The 19,300-nt window shown below is 42.0% G+C and overlaps 1 protein-coding gene across 1 annotated transcript in view; it reads right to left on the reverse strand.

Moving 5' to 3' along the window:
* Positions 1–1,540: 1,540 nt before the first annotated feature.
* The window catches only part of LOC110563436 (NACHT, LRR and PYD domains-containing protein 1a-like), a 52,474-nt gene continuing 34,714 nt past the window's right edge, over positions 1,541–19,300 (reverse strand). The window contains exons 10-14 of the mRNA XM_060365005.1: positions 12,544–12,806; positions 11,962–12,087; positions 10,904–11,045; positions 3,017–3,061; positions 1,541–2,644 (exon numbers count right to left, since the gene is read on the reverse strand). Of these exons, the coding sequence (XP_060220988.1) occupies positions 2,352–2,644; positions 3,017–3,061; positions 10,904–11,045; positions 11,962–12,087; positions 12,544–12,806 (869 nt within the window). The 3' untranslated portion in view covers positions 1,541–2,351. The remainder of the gene's footprint in view (positions 2,645–3,016; positions 3,062–10,903; positions 11,046–11,961; positions 12,088–12,543; positions 12,807–19,300) is intronic.

Below are 19,300 nucleotides of genomic sequence, written 5' to 3' on the forward strand. Positions count from 1 at the left end.
GATAAATATGTATCTATTTTCATTTTTCTGCATGTAGACATCCAGTTGGTCCAGCACCATTTGTTGAAGATGCTGTCTTTTTTCCATTGAATGGATTTAGCTTCTTTGTCAAATATTGAGTATTCATAGGTGTGTGGGTTTATTTCTGGGTCTTCTATGCGGTTCCATTGATCCTCCTTTCTGTTTCTATGCCAATACCATGCAGTTTTTATTACTGTTTCCCTGTAGTACAGCTTGAGATCGGGGATGGAGATACCTCCAGATGACCTGTTGTACAGGATCGTTTTGGAGATTCTAGGTTTTTTGTTTCTCCATATGAAGCTGAGAATCTTTTTTTCAAGGTCTGTAAAGAATTGAGTTGGTATTTTGATGGGAATTGCATTGAATCTGTAGATTGCCTTTGGCAGGATGGCCATTTTCACAATGTTAATCCATGAGCACGGGAGATCTTTCCATCTTCTGAGATCTTCTTCGATTTCTTTCTTCAGAGACTTGAAGTTTTTCTCAAACAGGTCTTTCACTTGCTTGGTTAGAGTCACCCCAAGGTACTTTATGTTATTAGTGGGTATTGTGAAGGGTGTTGTTTCCCTGATTTCTTTCTCGCCCTTTTGTCTTTGGTATACAGGAGGGCTTCTGATTTTTTTGAGTTGATTTTGTATCCTGCCACTTTGCTGAAGGTGTTTATCAGCTGAAGGAGTTCTCTGGTTGAATTTTTGGGGTCGCTCATGTATACTATCATATCATCTGCAAATAGTGACACTTTGACCTCTTCCTTTCCGATTTAAATCCCCTTGATCTCCTTTAGTTGTCTTATTGCTCTGGCTAGGACTTCAAGTACTATGTTGAAGAGATATGGAGACAATGGGCAGCCTTGTCTTGTCCCTGATTTCAGTGGGATTGATTTAAGTTTCTCTCCATTGAGTTTGATGTTGGCTGTAGGCTTGCTGTATATTGCCTTTACTATCTTTAGGTATGTGCCTTGTATCCCTTATCTCTCCAAGACTTTAAACATGAATGGGTGTTGGACTTTGTCAAATGCTTTTTCAGCATCTAAGGAGATGATCATGTGGTTTTTCTCCTTTAGTTTGTTTATGTGGTGGATTACATTGATGGATTTCCGTATGTTGAACCACCCTTGCATGCCTGGGATGAAGCCTACTTGGTCATGGTGGATGATATCTTTGATATGTTCTTGGATTCGGTTTGCAAGTATTTTATTGAGTATTTTTGCATCAATGTTCATAAGAGAGATAGGTCTGAAGTTCTCTTTTTTTGTTGGATCTTTGTGTGGTTTAGGTAGCAAGGTGACTGTGGCTTCATAGAAGAGTTTTTTTTTTTAATAGACTAAAAAGTAGAGATAGTTTTTGTTTTAAAAAATAGTAAAATGTTTTTTAAATTTTTTATTTAACTTTTATTAATTACATTTTATTCATTTTGTATCTCCCCATAAGCCCCTTCATCCTCCCCTCCCGATCTCACCCTCCCTCCCCTTTCTGCATCCATGCCCCTCCCCAAGTCTACTGATAGGGACTCTCCTTCTTTCTCCTCTCCTTCTTTCTGATCTTAGTAGATGCCAGGAGCCAAAGTTTTTGGTTTTTAACTTTGTAAGGTTTATCTTGGAAAACACAAAATATTAAATAAAGAATTCTAACATTGTAAGGAAGGATCAAGCTTGAAAACCCAGCTATGCCTCCTCCAACCCCCAGCAAAGAAACAAGACCATTCGGCTCTCTGTAGTGACACAGGTAAACACATTTTATTGACCGTAAGCCACAGCTGGTGACTTGACACAAAATGGTCTTAATTAACGTGTATTTCCAGAGAAGGTGTCAAGACCTTGACAAGAACAAAGGTTTGTGCATGTGCGACTGCTCAGGATCACTTCACAGTGCGCACTAGTCTGCAGTGTCTGTGCTGTGAGCACCGTGTTGTGTCACGTGACTTCCTACACCTGTGTTTCTGAGCAGCGAGTGTAAAGAGCCCCTTCCTTTCCTATTCCAAAGACAGTCACTTTCCAGGGAAAAGTAGCATCTCTTTGTTCCCAGTCCTGCTTGTATCATGGTGGGTCAGGGTGGCTCGTGGCTGGCCACTCTGACCATAGAGCTGGACAAGGCCTCTATAGACTTGCAGGCTCCACTGGGTGTTTTCTGAGATGCTCAATCTGCATGAACATCTGGCTGGGGAAGGCCAAGACTGGACCTCTGAGTCCCCAAGAGATGTCCTGGATACAGTGCTGTCATAAAGGCAACTCAGATGGCCAGTGGGTATAGATGGAGAAACTGAGAGCCAGAGGAGGGTCAGGAAGAGTCAGGACCCTAAGCAGAGTGCTGACCCCTCAGTCACTATAGATGTCAGGATCCCACAGAGACCCCAGACAACTTCTCAAGGAGGTCCATGATCAGGTAAGGATGGGTTTCCTTCAGAGCCTGGTAGAGTAGGTCTTTGCTGTCCCTGCTCCAGGAGCGGCTGAGGCTGAAGAGCTTCCGCATCTTGTCTGGCCTGGTGGCTTCAGTCCGCACGGCCTCATACTCCTCCTCACTCAGCACCAGACCATGCAGCTTGTCCAAGACAGGGTCCACTGATGTCACACGAGCCACCAGCTGCTCCCGATGCTGGTCCACAAAGTGCAGCAAGACAGGAGCATCTAGGAGTAAAGATGAGAATGGCAGTGAGCAAGGAAAAGCTCCTTTCAGGGTCTCCTACTCGCTTCTCACTTCTTGCGCTTTCCCTCTGGAAGGTCATTTCTTGAGGCAAGTTATTAGTCTGACATTTTGCCTGACCAGCGCACGGGGTCACGGTGGGTCCCTAAGGTTGGGAGTGGGTGGAGTTATTGTCACCATGGGAAGCAGCAAGGGGCATGAGAGGAACTGTATCCTGGGTTTGCACCTCTCCTACCTTTCCTGGTGAGGTCTGCAAAGTGAGGATTTCTCCTTTCTCACTGCCCTTCTCTCAAGAGTCAGATGATATACGTGCAGAATACCATTGGTGTCTATGGCCTCTTACAGTCTTTACTAACCTCTGGGGGCTGGAGCGATCCTGGGCAGCACAGGTCTGAGGTCCCCTGGAAGAAATGAGACATGAAGCACATGTCATGATGCTCATACCCACACTCAGTGCACTTGGTGACAATCCCACCCATGCCTGAGATCTTGGGAATGAACCACAGATTCTGATATTGTCTGGAAGGTGAGCATTTCCTTGGTTATACAGGGCATCTTAGTCCCTGAGCCTTAGTCATAGAGAGAGAAAACATGTAAATGAGCAATTCATGATTACAGCTTCAATTTTATCCTAGACTGAATTCCTCACAGTGAACGAACCAAGTCTCTTGCTTGATAGAGCAGATCATTTGACATCTCATTTTGACTTTGTATGCTCAGATGCCACAAATGTGTATTCTGGATTTAATGGCAGAATCAAGATGAATGAAGAGTGAGCAAATGGAAGCAATGAGTTACTTTTAGCAACAATTAAGACAATTAGTAAAATTCAGCTTACAAACGAGCCCCAAGGGTTTGAGAAAACCCTACATTCACTGTGCTCTTACAGTTTAGGAGTCATCCCAAGGACCTAGTTTGTAGTATTGGGAGCCTGGTTCCATTTGTGTGAAGGAAGGATGGTTTTGCTTACAGTCCATGCTTGCTGGACCATCTTGGTACATCCTGACTTGTAGCAACTAATGAAGAAAGTAACTGAGTGGCCATGAATTTTAGAACCAACATGTAAGATTGGGGATACAAGGGAGGACCATGATTACAATCTTCCAATGCCTGAGTACTTTCCTACATGGAAAGGACTAGATCTTAATGAGTCAATTATAAAATTTAGGAAAAAAAATATGTGTAAGAAGCTGGCTTAGTATAAAGAAAAAACAGCATCATTGTTCCCATCAACTAAAAATAACCTGTGTCTAGGAACAACATTTAACCTTTCCAAAAATGAAATGAATTGCTCATTCTGATCTTTGGTTCACAGGTGAGGAACGTCAGACTCAAATGTGTTAAGTTGTTTTCCAAGCTTGCTGAGTGAATCAGTGCTGGAGTGAGACTCAAACCCTGGCCTGATTCTGGGGCAGGACAGTTCCCCGCCTGTGTATCATGCAGGTGAAGGCAGAGCAACGACTATTCTCTGACACGTGTGTAGTCTGTCTGTAGCATCCCAGGAGCAGGAGCCACCACTGTGTGACACCTGACAAGGGCTGGGCATCCCCAGAGGTCTGATCAGAGGAGCTTGGTTTTGGCATTGTGAGTGCTGGACTAGGGCTGTACTGTTACTGAACTTAAAATTTTCACTATTTTCACAGTTTCCTCCTGTCTATGTCAGCTGGAAAATGTTGATGAGATAAAATAGCAACAAACAAACAAATAAAATAAAATGCTGGACAGAACACCTAAGAATAGAAATAACAGAACTCTGCAACAAAACCTTTAAATTATACATCACAGAAATAAAACAAGGAAACCCTTAGAAAATGAAAGGACACCCTAGCCGTGTTCATTGTTTAAAAGAATAAATATTGTGAAAACAGCTATCCTGCTAAAAGAATGCTACAGATTCAATGCTGCCCCAATTAAGATTCCAGGAACGTCTTAACAAATAGTAGGACAACACACAAGGAACCACAAGAAACATAGGACAGTCAAATTAATGTTGAACAAAAACCCTGTTATACAAAGCCACAGTAATTAAAACAGCATGGTATGGGCACAAACAGACACCCAGAAATCAAATAGAGAGTCTGGATAAGGTGTACACAACCACAGCTACCTGGCTTTTGATGAGGAAGCTAAGAATATACTCTAGAGAAAAGACAACCTGTGACATGTGGAAGAATTCCACTAGACTTCTGAACGTCACATCTAAGAACTCACCTCCAAAATAATGAAAACCTAAGTGTAAGAAACAATCACTGAACCTGGTAAAGCGGTAAGTAGGGCGAACATTTCAACATAGCAACATGAGAAGGATTGTCTGAGTAAGACTCTGGTAGCACAGGAAGCAAAGCAGCAACAGATAAATCGGATCTCATGACACTAAAAATGTTCTGTATGGTAAAAACAAAAAAAATAAAAATAAAAACAAAAACAAAAAACTCATTTGACTAAAGATTCATCGAAGGAGGAGACAAACTATTTCTCCACTAATATCTAGCAGTAGATTAGTAACCATAATATACACAGAATTTAAAAATTTTAAATTCCAGTTATAATCTAATAACTCAATTATAAGAAGGGCCATAAGAGTAACCAGAGAATTCCCAAAAGAGGAAAGGCACATAGATAGGGAACATTTAGCTATTAGGAAAATTCAGGGTAAAATGACTTATGATTCCATCTTATCTCGTGCCTTGAAACTGTCCAATATCAAGGAAACATGATAACACACGCTGGAGTGGATGAGGGGAAAGAGGATCACTTGCTCACTGCAGTGAGGTGTCAACTAGTGCAGCCACTAGGAAATCAATCCACAGGATTCTTAAGACCTAGAACCACCATATAACCCAGCTGTTTACCTGTAATACATCCAACAAAATTTACATTCTACCATGGAGACATTTGCACAGCCATGCTCCCTGAAGGTCTGTTCACAACAGCTAGGAAATGCAGCCAGCCTAGATGTCCACCAACAGACGATTCGGGAACAGATTTGTGGCACATGTGTACCATGGGATTTGACTCAGGTGTGAAGAAGATGACTTTACAAAAGGTCAGTGTACAGAGCAGGAAAAGTTTCAAGCAACATAACCCAGGTCCAGAAGGAAACACAACACCTCTCACGGGCAGTTTCTACCCTGGAGTCTTTAGCTTGTGGTGTTTACATGGAGTGCCCCGGAAACCTGAAATCTAGATTGGGGTCAGGGCCTTAGGGGGGAAAGGTCGACAGCAGCATGGCAGTAAAATGAGGGAAGAGAGGAAACACTGGGGCAGAGATGTTTTAACTGGAAGAGTGTGGGGGAGGGAGGAGGGAGGAGTGGGTGGGATAGATGTTTGAAAATGAAGCTAGTGTTTAAAATCATATAGGACATTTTATTTGATACATAATATAAAAAAATCAGAAAGAAATTTGCACACAAGATACCCTATGAGGCTTTAAATGGGAGGTCTTAGAAGAACTAAGTTTCAAAACAATAATCTAGTTCTGGGTGTGGGATACCTTCATAGGAGATTTGGGCAGAGTGGCCCTGGAGGTTCTAAGGTTACGCTGCTCTTCTTGGTCCCCATCAGAACTAGTGGCTAAGACACTACCCTGGATAAGGTGGTCTAGAGAATCCAAACATCCTGGATATGTGCCATAAAGAATTCCAGCTGGAATTGGGCTCCTTCCCGTTGCTAGGGTTTCCTAGTGTTATGCAACAACTGTCTGTCCCAGGTGTGTGCTCTGTGATATTTGTCTTTTCTTTTTTGTTTATTCTCTCATATATTTCATTCTGACCACAGTTCCCCCCCTTTCCTCTCCTAGATCCGCTTTCTTTCAGAGAAGGACAGGACTCCCAGGGATAGCAATCAAACCTTGCATAACAAGTCACAACCAGACCAGGCCTGTCTCCTCATACTAAGGCTGGATGAGGCGACCCAGTAATAGCAAAAGGGTCCCAAAAGCAGACAGTCAGAGGAAGCCCCATTTCCACTGTTAGGAGCCCCATAATATCACTAAGCTACACAAACATAACATATGCCGAGGACCCAGATTACACATGTACAAGCTCCCTGATTGTCGCAGCTGGGAGCTGCTATGAGCTCTGACTAGTTGATTCTGGGGCCGTGTTATATAACCAATCTGCCATGTCACATGGCACCACTGCTGTACTAGCAGCACAACTATGGTGGGAGCAACCAGTTAGCCCTCTGTCAGATGTATGGTTGGCGAAGATCTTTTCCAATCTGTAGACTGATGTTCTGTTCTATTGACAGTGTCCTTTGCCTTACAGAAGCTTTTCAGTTTCATGAGGTCCCATTTGTTAATTTTTGATCTTAGAGCCTGAGCTGTTGGTGCTCTGTTCAGGAAGTTGTCTCCCGTGCCAACGAGTTCAAGGTTCTTTCAGACATCTTTTTGTAACAGTGCCTAGTTTTATGTTGAGGTCTTTGATCCACTTGGACTTGAATTTTGTGCAGGGTGATAAATATGGATGTATTTGCATTTTTCTACATGTAGACCTGCAGTTAGACCAGAACCATTTGCTCAAGATTTTTCTTTTTTTCCACTGTATGGTTTTTGCTCCTTTGTAAAAACTCAAGTGTCCATAGGTATGTGGGTTTATTCTTCAATTCAATTCCATTAACCAAACAGTCTGTTTCTATGCCAGTATAATGCAGTTTTATTACTATTGTTCTGTAGTACAGTCTGAGATCAGGGATGGAGACACCTCCAGAAGGTCTTGTATTGTACAGGATTGTTATTGCTCACCTGGGTTTTTTATTTTTCCATAAGAAGTTGAGAATTTCTCTTTTAAGGTCTGTAAAGAATTGTGTTGGTATTTTGACGGGAAGTCATTGAAGCTGTAGATTGCTTTTGGTAAGATTGTTAATTCTACTGATCCAGGAGCATGGGAGATCTTTCCATCTCTGATATTTTCTTTAAGTTATTTTTTCAGATACTTGAAGTTCATGTCATACAGATCTTTCACTTGCTTGGTTAGAGTTACACTAAGATACTTTTTTTTGTGGCGATTGTGAAGTGTGTTGTTTCCCTCATTTCTTTATCAGCCAGTTTATCATTTCTAGTGATGAGGGCTACTGATTTTTTTGAGTTAATTTTTTTGAATTAATTAAAGTATCCAGCCACTTTGCTAAAGGTGCTTATCAAATGTAGGAGTTCTCTGGTAGAATTTAATGGTATATTATCATGTCATCTGTGAATAGGAATACTTTGACTTCTTCCTTTCCAATTTCTTTTAAAAAATTATTTAATTTTATTCTCTGTGCATTGGTATGAAGGTGTCAGAATGTGTGGAACTGGAGTTACGAACAGTTGTGGATGCTGGGAATTGAACCCGGGTCCTTTGAAAGAGCAGACAGAACTGTTAACCACAGAGTCATCTCTCCAGCCCCTTTCCAATTTCTATCCCCTTGATCTTTATTTGTCTTATTGCTCTACCTAGGACTTTAAGTACTGTGTTGAACAGATATGGAGAGAATGGACACCTTGTTTGTCCTTGATTTTAGTGGAAACTCTTTAAGTTTCTCTCCATTCAAATTGATGTTGGCTATGGGCTTTCTGTATATTGCTTTATATGTTTAGGTATATTCCTTGCATTCCCTGTTCTTTCCAAGACTCTAATCATGAAGTGGTTTAGATTTTGTCAAATGCTTTTTAGGCATCTAATGAGATGACCTTGTGTTTTTATTTTTTCAGTTTGTTTATATGGTGGATTATGTTGATGGATGTTCATACATTAAACCACCCCTGCATGCCTGTGATGAATCCTATCTGATCATGTTGGATGATATTTTTGATGTGTTCCTGGATTTGGTTTGTAAGTATTTTTTTTTTTCACATTTGCACACGCCTTTAATTCCAGGACCAGAGAAACAAAGACAAGTGGATCTCTGTGAATTCAAGGCCAGGCTGGTATAAATACCCAGCTTCTCTACATAGTCCTAGTTGTCCTAGAACTCACAATGTAGAACAGGTTGGCCTTGGACTTGTGATCTATCTGCCTTTGGTTTGCAAGTATTTTATTGAGTATTTTTGCATCAATGTTCATAATGGAAATTTGGTCTGAAATTCTTTCTTTATTGTGTGGTTTATGTATCAGGGTGACTATGGACTCAGAATGAGTTTGGTAATGTTTTTGTTTTGATTTTGTGGAATAGCTTGAGGAGTATTGGTATTAGCTCTTTGCTCTTATTGAAAGTCTGGTAGAATTCTGTGCTGAAACCATATGGCCTCTTTTCTTTCTTTTCTTTTTTTTCTTTTCTTTTTTTAGATGGGAGACTTTTAATGACTGCTTCTATTTATTTAATGGTTATAGGACTATTTAACTTGTTTATCTGATCTTGATTTAACTTTGGTAATGGAGACTGAAGAGGTCACCTTCTAACTAGACAGGACTTCTAGTTTAGGAAGAGGAACACCAACCCACCCACAAAAAATTGGACCCAAAATTTAGCCTTCCTATAAGATATACAGAGATAAAAATAAAGCAGAGATTTAGGGATGTTCTATCAAGGACTGGCCCAACCTGAGACCCACCCCACAGGAGAGAGCCAACCTATGACACTAGTGATGATATTCTGCTGTGCTTGCAGGCAGGAGCCTAGAATAACTGTCCTCTGAGAGGCTTTACCCAGCAAAAGATTGAAACAGATGTTGAGACTCACAGCCAAACATTGGGATGATCACAGGGAGTCTTATGGGAGAGAGAGGGGGGGGGAATAGAGGGACCTGGAGGGGACAGGAACTCCATAAGAAGATCAAGAGAGCCAAGTAACCAGGGCCTAGGGGAGCTTGCAGAAACTGGAGCACCAACCAAGGACCATGTATGGACTGGACCTAGGCCCCCTACACATATGCACCCAACGGGTGACTCAGTCTTCATGTGAGTCCTTTAGTAAGGGGAGCAGGAGCTGTTTCTGACATGGACTCTTTTGCCTGATTTTTGTTCACTTCCCTGTGGCAGGGCTTCCTCACCAGGAAGGGGGGGGGGCAGGATATGCTCAGTCCTGATGCAACTTGATGTGATGGGGTGGGTTGGTATGTGTGTGTGTGTGTGTGTGTGTGTGTGTGTGTGTGCTCCCTTTCCTGAGGAATGGGGAAGGGAGGATGGGGGAAGAGGGAGGGAGGGTGAGACCAGGAGGAGAGGAGGGACAGGGCTATGATCGGAATGTAAAGTGAATAAATCGAAAAAAAAAAAAAAAGAAAAGGGACTGTTGAGAGGAAGAAGATAATATATATATATATATATTATACTTATATACATGGGTGGAGTGCAAAGAATGCATTGTATGCATGTTTAAATTGTTAAAAAACAAAATTTATTAATAGAAATTATGGATGGATTTAAATCAAGCATCTCATGTTGGCAAAAATCCCTTCACTTTAAAGGTTAGCTTTTATGTGCACTGGAGCCAGATCTTTGTGCATCTCCATCTGCCGCTGCCAGGGCAGTGGGGGCAGAAACTGTACAGGACTGAGAAAATTGGACTTAGGGTGTGTGATGGTTTAAATAGAATATGTTTTCTGAGGAATGATCATGTGTTGAAGGACTAGTCCTCCACCAGTGTTTTGAGGTGACTAGTCCTGAGGGCTGTAAATTTAGGAATGAACTCACACACAAATGCACTCATTATTGTGTGAATGTGAGGGTGGCATTAGCACCAATGTAAGACTGTATGGATGGAGGAAGTAGGCCACTGGGCCATGCCCTGGAAGAGAAAAACTTGCATGGAATTCCTCCCTCCTTCTCTTTACTCCTCTCTTCCTCCGATCCTTTCCACCTACGCCTCCTCTTTTCTCCTTCTCTTCTCTTAGCGTCCTCTTCTCGCCTCTCCATCTGCTTATCTCTCTCCTCCGCTCTGCTTTGGAGTTAACTGGAGAACAGCCTTTTCTCTCACAAGCTCCCACTCCATGGTATTCTGTTTCACCTCAGGTCCAAAAGAGGTGGAGGCAGCTGATTATGGACTGAAACTTGGTTCAAAGACCTTGAATCCAAACAAACCTTTATTCTTTTTTTTTTTTTTTTTTTTTTGTTGTTGTATGAATTGATAAATATTCTTTTTTTTTTTTTTTTTCAATGCAGTTTATTCAGGAACATTGATCAATCCTCGGACAAAATTCTTCTAGCATGTTTTCTCACAACAGGAAAGCTGACTAACACAACCTCACAGTTTAAATTGTGCTCATACCACCTGCTATGGATCTAGCAAAAGTCACACAACTGATTCTGGCTTTAAATCAATTTTACCTGGTTTCAGCAAAGACTGCCATATGAGATTATTATGCTTCTTGTCTGTGATTTGCAGCTTAATCCCCGAATCCATGTGGCCAACGTAGATCTCAGAGAAGAGCTGGGATTCCCCAGGGCTCCGGTAGCACAGCTCCAGTTCCTGGAGGGGGGTTAAGAAGAGGAAGAGGGAGAGAGAGAGAGAGAGAGAGAGGAAGAGGGTGAGGTAGAGAGAGAAGGGGGGAGAGAGAGAGGGAAGGAGAGAGGGGGCGCTTTCCCCACCTCATACTTTTTAAATTTTGCTCACATTGGACACTGTCTATCTTTTGCACTGAGGTAACCCACAGCCTTTGAACACAGATCTTCACTCTGGGGACTGAGGACCCATTTGGGAGCCCCATGTGCTGTTTTCCTTCTCATCGGTGTAACAAAAACCTGACAGAGAACAACTTAAGGAAGGGTTTATTTTGTTGTTTAGTTTCATGGTGGCAAATGCATGGAAGCTTTGGTTCCATTCTTGGGGGCAGGACCTTGTGGCACTGCTTGTTATATTTCAGAGGATCAGAGTCAGAGAGCATGAGGTGAGGAGCAAGTCATGGCTATAACCCTCCAGGCCTGCCACTGATGACCTGCTTCTCATAGCCAGACCCTGTGTCTTTTGTATCTACAAACTCCCAAAATACTTCTGCTATCAAAATACTAACTACTGAAATACTAACACTGGTAAGACCCCGTGTTTAAACAGTTAGGAGACATTTCAGATTCAAACAGAACAGCCTCGGATGACTGGGCGCTCATCCTGAACGTGCTGCTCGCTCAGCCTGGCTGGCACTCTCCGCGTTTAGATGGACCTCGCTCTGTGCGGTATTGAATCTAATTCTTCAGTTCTCCAGGCCTAGTCTGCATTGCTGTGTGGTCCTTTAAAGGGATTCCCGCCAAACTTGGATATATTCTTGCTCATCCCAAATTGCAATTGCTTTCTACATGATCGCAACTCTCTGCAAAGCCGTGTGACCTGCCCCACAGGGTTTCAAGTCTGGACTCAGACCCTGACGAGCAGTGAACACCTGGATGCTTACCTCTGGGGTGATTTCAAGTTTCTTGGAGCCAGACACGATGTAGCGGGAGCCGATGTAGAGAGAGTCTACGGGGGGTGGCTTGTTTATTCGCACAAACTGGAACTTCATTTCTTCATCATCAATGGCCTAGGGAACATTACAGTGAGCGATTTAGCTAGTTTTCAGGGTTACGACATCTGGTGTGAAGGAGGTACATTTGTGTGGGATAGCAATGGTGGCATCTCCTGGACACCTTGAGTTCTGCCACACAGATGGTTGGATTCCTGACCCTGCCATGTTCATTGTGAGGACAGGGCCAGAGGGGAGGGGAGTTGACCACAGGTTGGGCATGGATAATTCTGATGGTTGGAAAGAGACTATAGAAGGCTCTTCAGGGACTATTAAAGGGGCCTTAAACACAGTTGTTGGAGACTCTGGTGTAAGGGAGCCAAGAAGATGGCAGAATCATGAATACCAGGGTTCCCCTATGCAAATGCATCCCAACTTTCAGTTGAGAGTCTCTCCAAGGGGCTCTCTCTAGTTGGGTCCACGGTGCATTTCTGTCACCCACTCTGGGCCCACTTTGGAGGCTATCTGTGTCACCTTCCGAATGGTGCAGTCATTGGGGACCAGGTAAAGGTGAAGGGTGACATCCTTAAGACTGAGGTGATAGTAGGTCAGTGTGATGGAAGTGATGGGAATGTTGTGCCCAACAGCAGAAAATATTTTTAGTAGAACTCCCATTGAGGAGAAGCTTGGGTTTTCCAGGACTGTGTAGTGCTGCTCCACCCTGGCTGGCTTTTCTAGGACCATCCCGTGTTCTTGAAAGTGGGCCACATGGAACAAGGAGGCGTCCATCTGACCTTCTGTGAAAAAACAGATTCAAAGATGCAGATTTAGTGTTTCCATTGATCTATGTTTGGCTTAAAAAATAGCACTCTACTCTTTAAAATGACTGTGGTGATTTGGATGAGAATGGCTTTTACAGTTGGTGGAGCTGTTTGGGAAGAATTAGGAGATGTGGGCCTCATTGGAGGAGGTGTGTCGCTGGGATAAATTTTAAAGTTTTAGAAGCTCAGGCTATTTCTAGTTTCCTTTCTCTCTCTCCTTCGTTTGGATAAGAAATAAGGTCTCGGTTACCGCTTTAGTGCCATGCCTGCCTGTCTGCTGCTGTGCTCCATGGCATAATGCTCATGGCTTCACCCTCTGGATTTTTAAGTACCCCCCAAATATTTTTTCTCTAAGTTTACTGGGTCATTATGTCTTTTTAGATTTATTTATTTTTTAATGTCTATGAGTAAAACTGTGACCAAAAATTATAAGTGTTATTAATCTCCAGTGAGAACACAAAAGATCAATTAACATTTTTTTTTTCTCACCATCAATTCTTCATGCCAGGGAGGGTGAATGTGACTGGAGGGTGACTCGTCCAGACTGCCTCTCATTGGAGGCTCCTTGGCTTTGCCCCTGACTAGCTGCTGGGTGAGTATTCACAGTGAGTGGAGGTTCTTGATGGTCTCATCTATAAACTCGTAGCTCTGGGCCACGCCTGTGGGAGGTAGGAGCATTGTGGCCACTTGCTGCATTGTTTTTAGAAAATGTCCCCTAAGACTCTCTACTAATTTCTCTCCCAAACCCTGCTCCTGGCACACTTTAAAAAGAATTTCATTCTGTAGGGCCACAAAGCTGTTTAGTGTGTAGAGAAAGGGATGCCCAGTCCATAGCAAAGGGGGCTGGAAAGAGTGAAGATTGTTGGCCAATGTAACTGTTTCTTCTGGTTATTTTTTTAGCCAGAAGGAGGCTGGACTGGAGCAGCATATTCTTTAGAAAAGAAACAAACAAACAAAACCAAAGTCTTTTTTCTTTTCTTTTCTTTCTTTTTTTTTTTTTTTTTTTTTTTTTTTTCTTTGAGACAGGGTTTTTCTGTGTGTAGCCCTGGCTGGCCTCAAATCCAGAGGGATCTCCCTGCCTCTGCCTCCTGAGTGCTGGGATTAAAGGTGTTTGATGCCACCACCACCACCACCACCACCTGGCTAACAGGTCTTTCTTATGTGGTGGTATGGCTAAAACCCAGGGTCCTCTGGGTGATCGGCACTCCACCACCAAGCTCCATGCCCAGCCCACCTCGTATTCTTTATTTCTCAGCAGATGAATTTAAAATCCACTCTCCGAGTTTCCAAAGAGTTTTTTTTTTTTTTTTTTTTTTTTAAGGGATGGGTGAGGCTTCAATTTAACTTGTTTTGTTTTTTTAAGACAGGGTCTCACTATGTACACTAGGCTGGCCTTGAACTCATAGCGATCTGCCTGCCTTTGCCTCTGTAGGGCTGGGATTAAAGGCAACTAACTTTTAAAACAAGAGTCAGCTGATGAGGGAAAAGATAGCAAGGACAGCAACAGCTTCTCTGTGACTCCATTACTGGAGAGAGAGAAAAGCTCCATTGAAACCACAACCCGGAAGCAAGGAAAGTTTTGTTTGTTTGTTTGTTTGTTTATGAGAGAGGATGTCATGTAGCCCAGGTTGGCCTCAAACCCCTATGTAGAAGTTGACAACCTCGAACTCCAGACCTACTTGCCTTCCACTTTGTAGGTGCTAAGATTACAGGCATGAGCCAATGCATCCATTTTCTTTTCTCGTAATTAAAAATGGCAGAGCAGTGAAAAGGCTCAGTGAGTAAGGGCACTTGCCGGGTCAGCTTAAGTTTGATCACTGAGACCTTCAGGATGGCAGGAGAGAACCAACTCCTACAGGTTGTTCTTTGGCCTCCACATGCTCTACATAGCATGCACATCCCTTCCTCGCGAGCGCGCGCACACGTGTGCGCGCACACTCACACACGTACTGTAATTTTTAAATGCCAAGGATAAAGCTGCCCTCTGAAGGCAGGAAACTGGAGATGGAAAGCAGTGGAAACCTTCCAGATGTTTGGACCATAGATGAGTGCTATGAAGAATACAGCCTCAGAGGCTGCCCTCAGAACCTTGAAAACCAGCAGGTTCTCTGAGGTGGTGCTATGTCCTGGAATATAATAACGTGTGTGGTTTAATCTTTATTATTATTTTCTTTACAAATGTGGGCATCCTTTTATTTGGAGCATAGATGTTCAGAAATGAGATGTCATCTTGGTGGAATTTTCTTTTGATGAGTATGAAGTGTCCTTCCTCATCTTTTTTGATTAATTTCGGCTGAAGGTCTGTTTTATTAGATATTAGAATGGCTACTACAGCTTGCTTCTTGGGTTCATTTGCTTGGAAAACCTTTTCCAGCCCTTTACTTTCAGGTAATGTCTATCTTTGTGGCTGAGGTGTGTTTCTTGTATGCAGCAAAATGTTGGGTCCTGTTTACGCATCCATTTTGCTAATCTGTGTCTTTTTATTGGAGAGTGGAGTCTCATTGATGTTGAGAAACATTGATCCGTGACTGTTAGTTCTTTTTGTTTTGATGTTGGTTGTGGTAGTGTGTTATGTGATTGTCTACTTTTGGTTTTGCTGTAGTGAAGTTATATATATCCCATGTTTTTTTTTGGGGGGGTAGTTAATCTTTTCAGGTTCAAGCTCCTTCTAGTATCTTCTGTAGATTTTGGTTTGTGCATAGATATTGTTTAAATTTGGTTCTGTCGTGGAATATCTTGTTTTTTTCCATCTATGGTGATTGAAAGTTTTGCTGGGTATGGTAGTCTGGACTGACATCTGTGGTCTCTTAGGGTTTGCAAGACGTCAGCCCAGGCCTTTCTGGCTTTTATAGTCTCTGCTTAAAAGTCAGGTGTGATTCTGATAGGTTTGCCATTATACATTACTTGGCCTTTTCCCCTTGCAGCTTTTAATATTTTTCTTTGTTCTGTACATTTAGTGTTTTCATTATTATGTGGCAGGAGGATTTTCTTTTTGAGTCTAATCTATTTGGTGTTCTGTAGGACTCTTGTATGCTTATAGGCATCTTTCTGTAGATTTGGGAAATTTTTTTCTATGATTTTGTTGAAAATATTTTCTGGGCCTTGGAGCTGGGAATCTTCTCTTTCTTCTATTCCTATTAGTCTTAGGTTTTTGCCTTTTCATGGTGTCCTTGATTTCTTTTTTTAATTTTATTTTTTTTCTTATTAGTTACATTTTATTAACTCTGTATCCTAGCTGTATCCCGCTCCCTCATTCCTTTCCAAACCCTCCTCCCCTCCCTCATCTCCTCCCTGCCCCTTTCCAAGTCCACTGATTGGGGAGGACCTCCTCCCCTTTCATCTGACCCTGTTTTATCAGATATCTTCAGGACTGGCTGCAAAGTCCTCCTCTGTGGCCTAGCAGGACTGCTCCTCTCTTGGGGGGTAGAGAGGTCAAAGAGACTGCCATTGAGTTCCTGTCAGAAATAGTCCCTGTTCCCCTTACTATGGGAAACCAATTGGTTACTGAGCTACCATGGGCTACATCCGAGCAGAGGTTCTAGGTTATATCCATACATGGTCCTTGGTTGGAATATCAGCCTCAGAAAAGACCTCTGTGCCCAGATATATTTGGTCCTTGTGGAGCTCCTATCCTTTCCACGTCATACTAACTCCCCCTTCTTTCATATGATTCCCTGCACACTGCTGCAGGTTTGGTTATGAGTCTTAGTATCTGCTTTGATACACTGCTATGTAGAGTCTTTCAGGGGCCCTCTGTGGTAGGATCCTGTCCTGTTACTTGTTTTCTCCTATGTCCAATGCACATCCCATTTGTCTTTCTAAGTGAGGATTGATCATCTCACCCTGAGTCCTCTTTCTTGTTTATCTTCTTTAGGTGTATAGATTTCATTATGTTTATCATATCTTTTAGGACTATATGAGTGAGTACATACTATGTGTGTCTTTCTCCTTCTGGGATACCTCACTCAGAATGATCTTTTCTAGATCTCACCATTTGCCTGCAAATTTCATGATTTCCTTGTTTTTGATTGCCTAGTAGTATTCCATTGTGTAAAAGTACCACAATTTCTGTATCCATTCCTCAACTGAAGGACATCTGAGTTGTTTCCAGGTTCTGGCTATTACAAATAAAGCTGCTACAAACATAGTTGAGCAAATGTCCTATTGTGTACTTGAGCAAATTTTGGGTATATGCCTAGCAGTATTATAGCTGGATCTTGAGGAAGCACTATTCCTAATTGTCTGAGAAAGCTCCAGACCGACTTCCAAAGTGGTTGTAGCAGTTTACATTCCCACCAGCGATGGAGGAGGGTTCCCCTTTCTCTACAACCTCTCCAGCATGTGTTGTCACTTGAGTTATTCATCTTAGCCATTCTGATGGGTGTAAGGTGAAATCTCAGGGTCATTTTGATTTGCATTTCCCTGATGGCTGAGGATGTTGACTATCTATTTAAGTGTTTCTCTGCCATTCTGTATTCCTCTACTGAGAATTCTCTGTTTAGCTCTGTACCCCATTTTTTAATTGGATTACTTGATTGGTTGCTTTTTAATTTCTTTAGTTCTTTATATATGCTGGATATTAGCCCTCTGTCAGACATAGGGTTGGTGAAGATCCTTTCCCAGTCTGGAGGCTGTCGTTTTGTTCTCACGGCAGTGTCTTTTGCTTTATAGAAGCTTTTCAGTTTAATGAGGTCCCATTTATTGGTTGTTGTTCTTAGAGCAACTGTTGGTGTTCTGTTCAGGAAGTTGTCTCCTGTGCTAATGAGTTCTAGGCTCTTCCCCACTTTTCCTTCTAACCGATTTAGAGTATCTGGTTTTATGTTGAGGTCTTTGATCCACTTGGACTTTAGTTTTGTGCGGGGTGATAAATATGTATCTATTTTCATTTTTCTGCATGTAGACATCCAGTTAGACCAGCACCATTTGTTGAAGATGCTGTCTGTTTTTCATTGTATGGTTTTGGCTTCTTTGTCAAAAATCAAATATTCATAGGTATATGGGTTTATTTCTGGGTCTTCTATTTGGTCTTCTATTGATCCTCCTTTTTGTTTCTATGCCAATACTGTGCAGTTTTTATTACTATTACTCTATAGCACAGCTTGAGATCGGGAATGGCGATACCTCCAGATGATCTGTTGTTGTACAGGATTGTTTTGGAGATTCTAGGTTTTTTGTTTCTCCATATGAAGCTGAGAATCTTTCTCTCAAGGTCTGTAAAGAACTGATCTGGTATTTTGATGGGAATTGCGTTGAATCTGTAGATTGCTTTTGGCAGGAAGGCCATTTTCACAATGTTAATTCTACCAATCCTTGAGCACAGGAGATCTTTCCATCTTCTGATATCTTCTTCAATTTCTTTCTTCAGAGACTTAAAGTTTTTTTCAAACAGGTCTTTCACTTGCTTGGTTAGAGTCACCCCAAGTTACTTTATGTTATTAGTGGCTATTGTGAAGGATGTTGTTTCCCTGATTTCTTTCTCAGCCTTTTTGTCTTTGGTATTCAGGAGGGCTTCTGTTTTGTTTTTTGTTTTTGTTTTTGTTTTTGTTTTTTTTTTGAGTTGATTTTGTATCCTGCCACTTTGCTGAAGGTGTTTATCAGCTGAAGGAGTTCTATGGTTGAATTTTTGGGGTCACTCATGTATACTATTATATCATCTGCGAAAAGTGACACTCTGGTGTCCTTGATTTCTTGGATGTTTTGTGTCAGGAATTTTTTAGATTTAACATTTTCTTTGATGGATGTATCAGTTTCTTCCACTGTATTGTCTTCACCTCAGATTCTTTTCTCCATCTCTTGTATTCTATTGGCAATGCTTACCTCTGCAGTTCCTGTTTTCTTCTTTAAGTTTGCTCTCTCCAGGATTTCCAGTTTGGTCTTTCAGTTGCTGTGCAGTCACTGTTGTTCTGCTGATCAGACACAGTGTGGGATAGGTGCTGCCATCTTGGATCTAACCTAGACTTTCATTATTAAGACCAGAAATTTCACAAAGCATCTAAGAGAACTTGGTAAGTTTTTTTTTCATTACTTTTCTTCTTTTTTATTTTAAATACTGTGATTCACAGTGTGACTTTGGCTAGAAGTCACAGTCCTCCTGACTTAGCATTCAGAACTCTGGAAACACAGGCATGTGATTAACCTGGCTCTGTGACTGTCCTTCTTACACATGTTGCTTTCGTGCATGTAACAGAATCACTTTCTTTCAATATTCCAATAGTGTAATTGTCAGAGAGTAAAGCAAGCACAGGGAAGATGAGTGGAGACTGGGGTAGTGCTGTTGTTGGAGAGACCATGAAGTCTGTGTGGAGTTGCTTGACTGGCCTTATTGGACACACTGGAATGGCACCTCTGTGTAGCAGTGCTGCTTGGAAGGTGTTGAATTCTTGGCCTCTTGCGTTTGAGAGTGTAACTATTGTTTTCACTTGCTTTGTGAATTCTTTTCAGCTGAATCCTGCTTCATCTTAATTTGTTTT

Source organism: Meriones unguiculatus, chromosome 11 (assembly GCF_030254825.1).
Source record: "Meriones unguiculatus strain TT.TT164.6M chromosome 11, Bangor_MerUng_6.1, whole genome shotgun sequence".
NCBI classification, from domain to species: Eukaryota; Metazoa; Chordata; class Mammalia; order Rodentia; family Muridae; genus Meriones; species Meriones unguiculatus.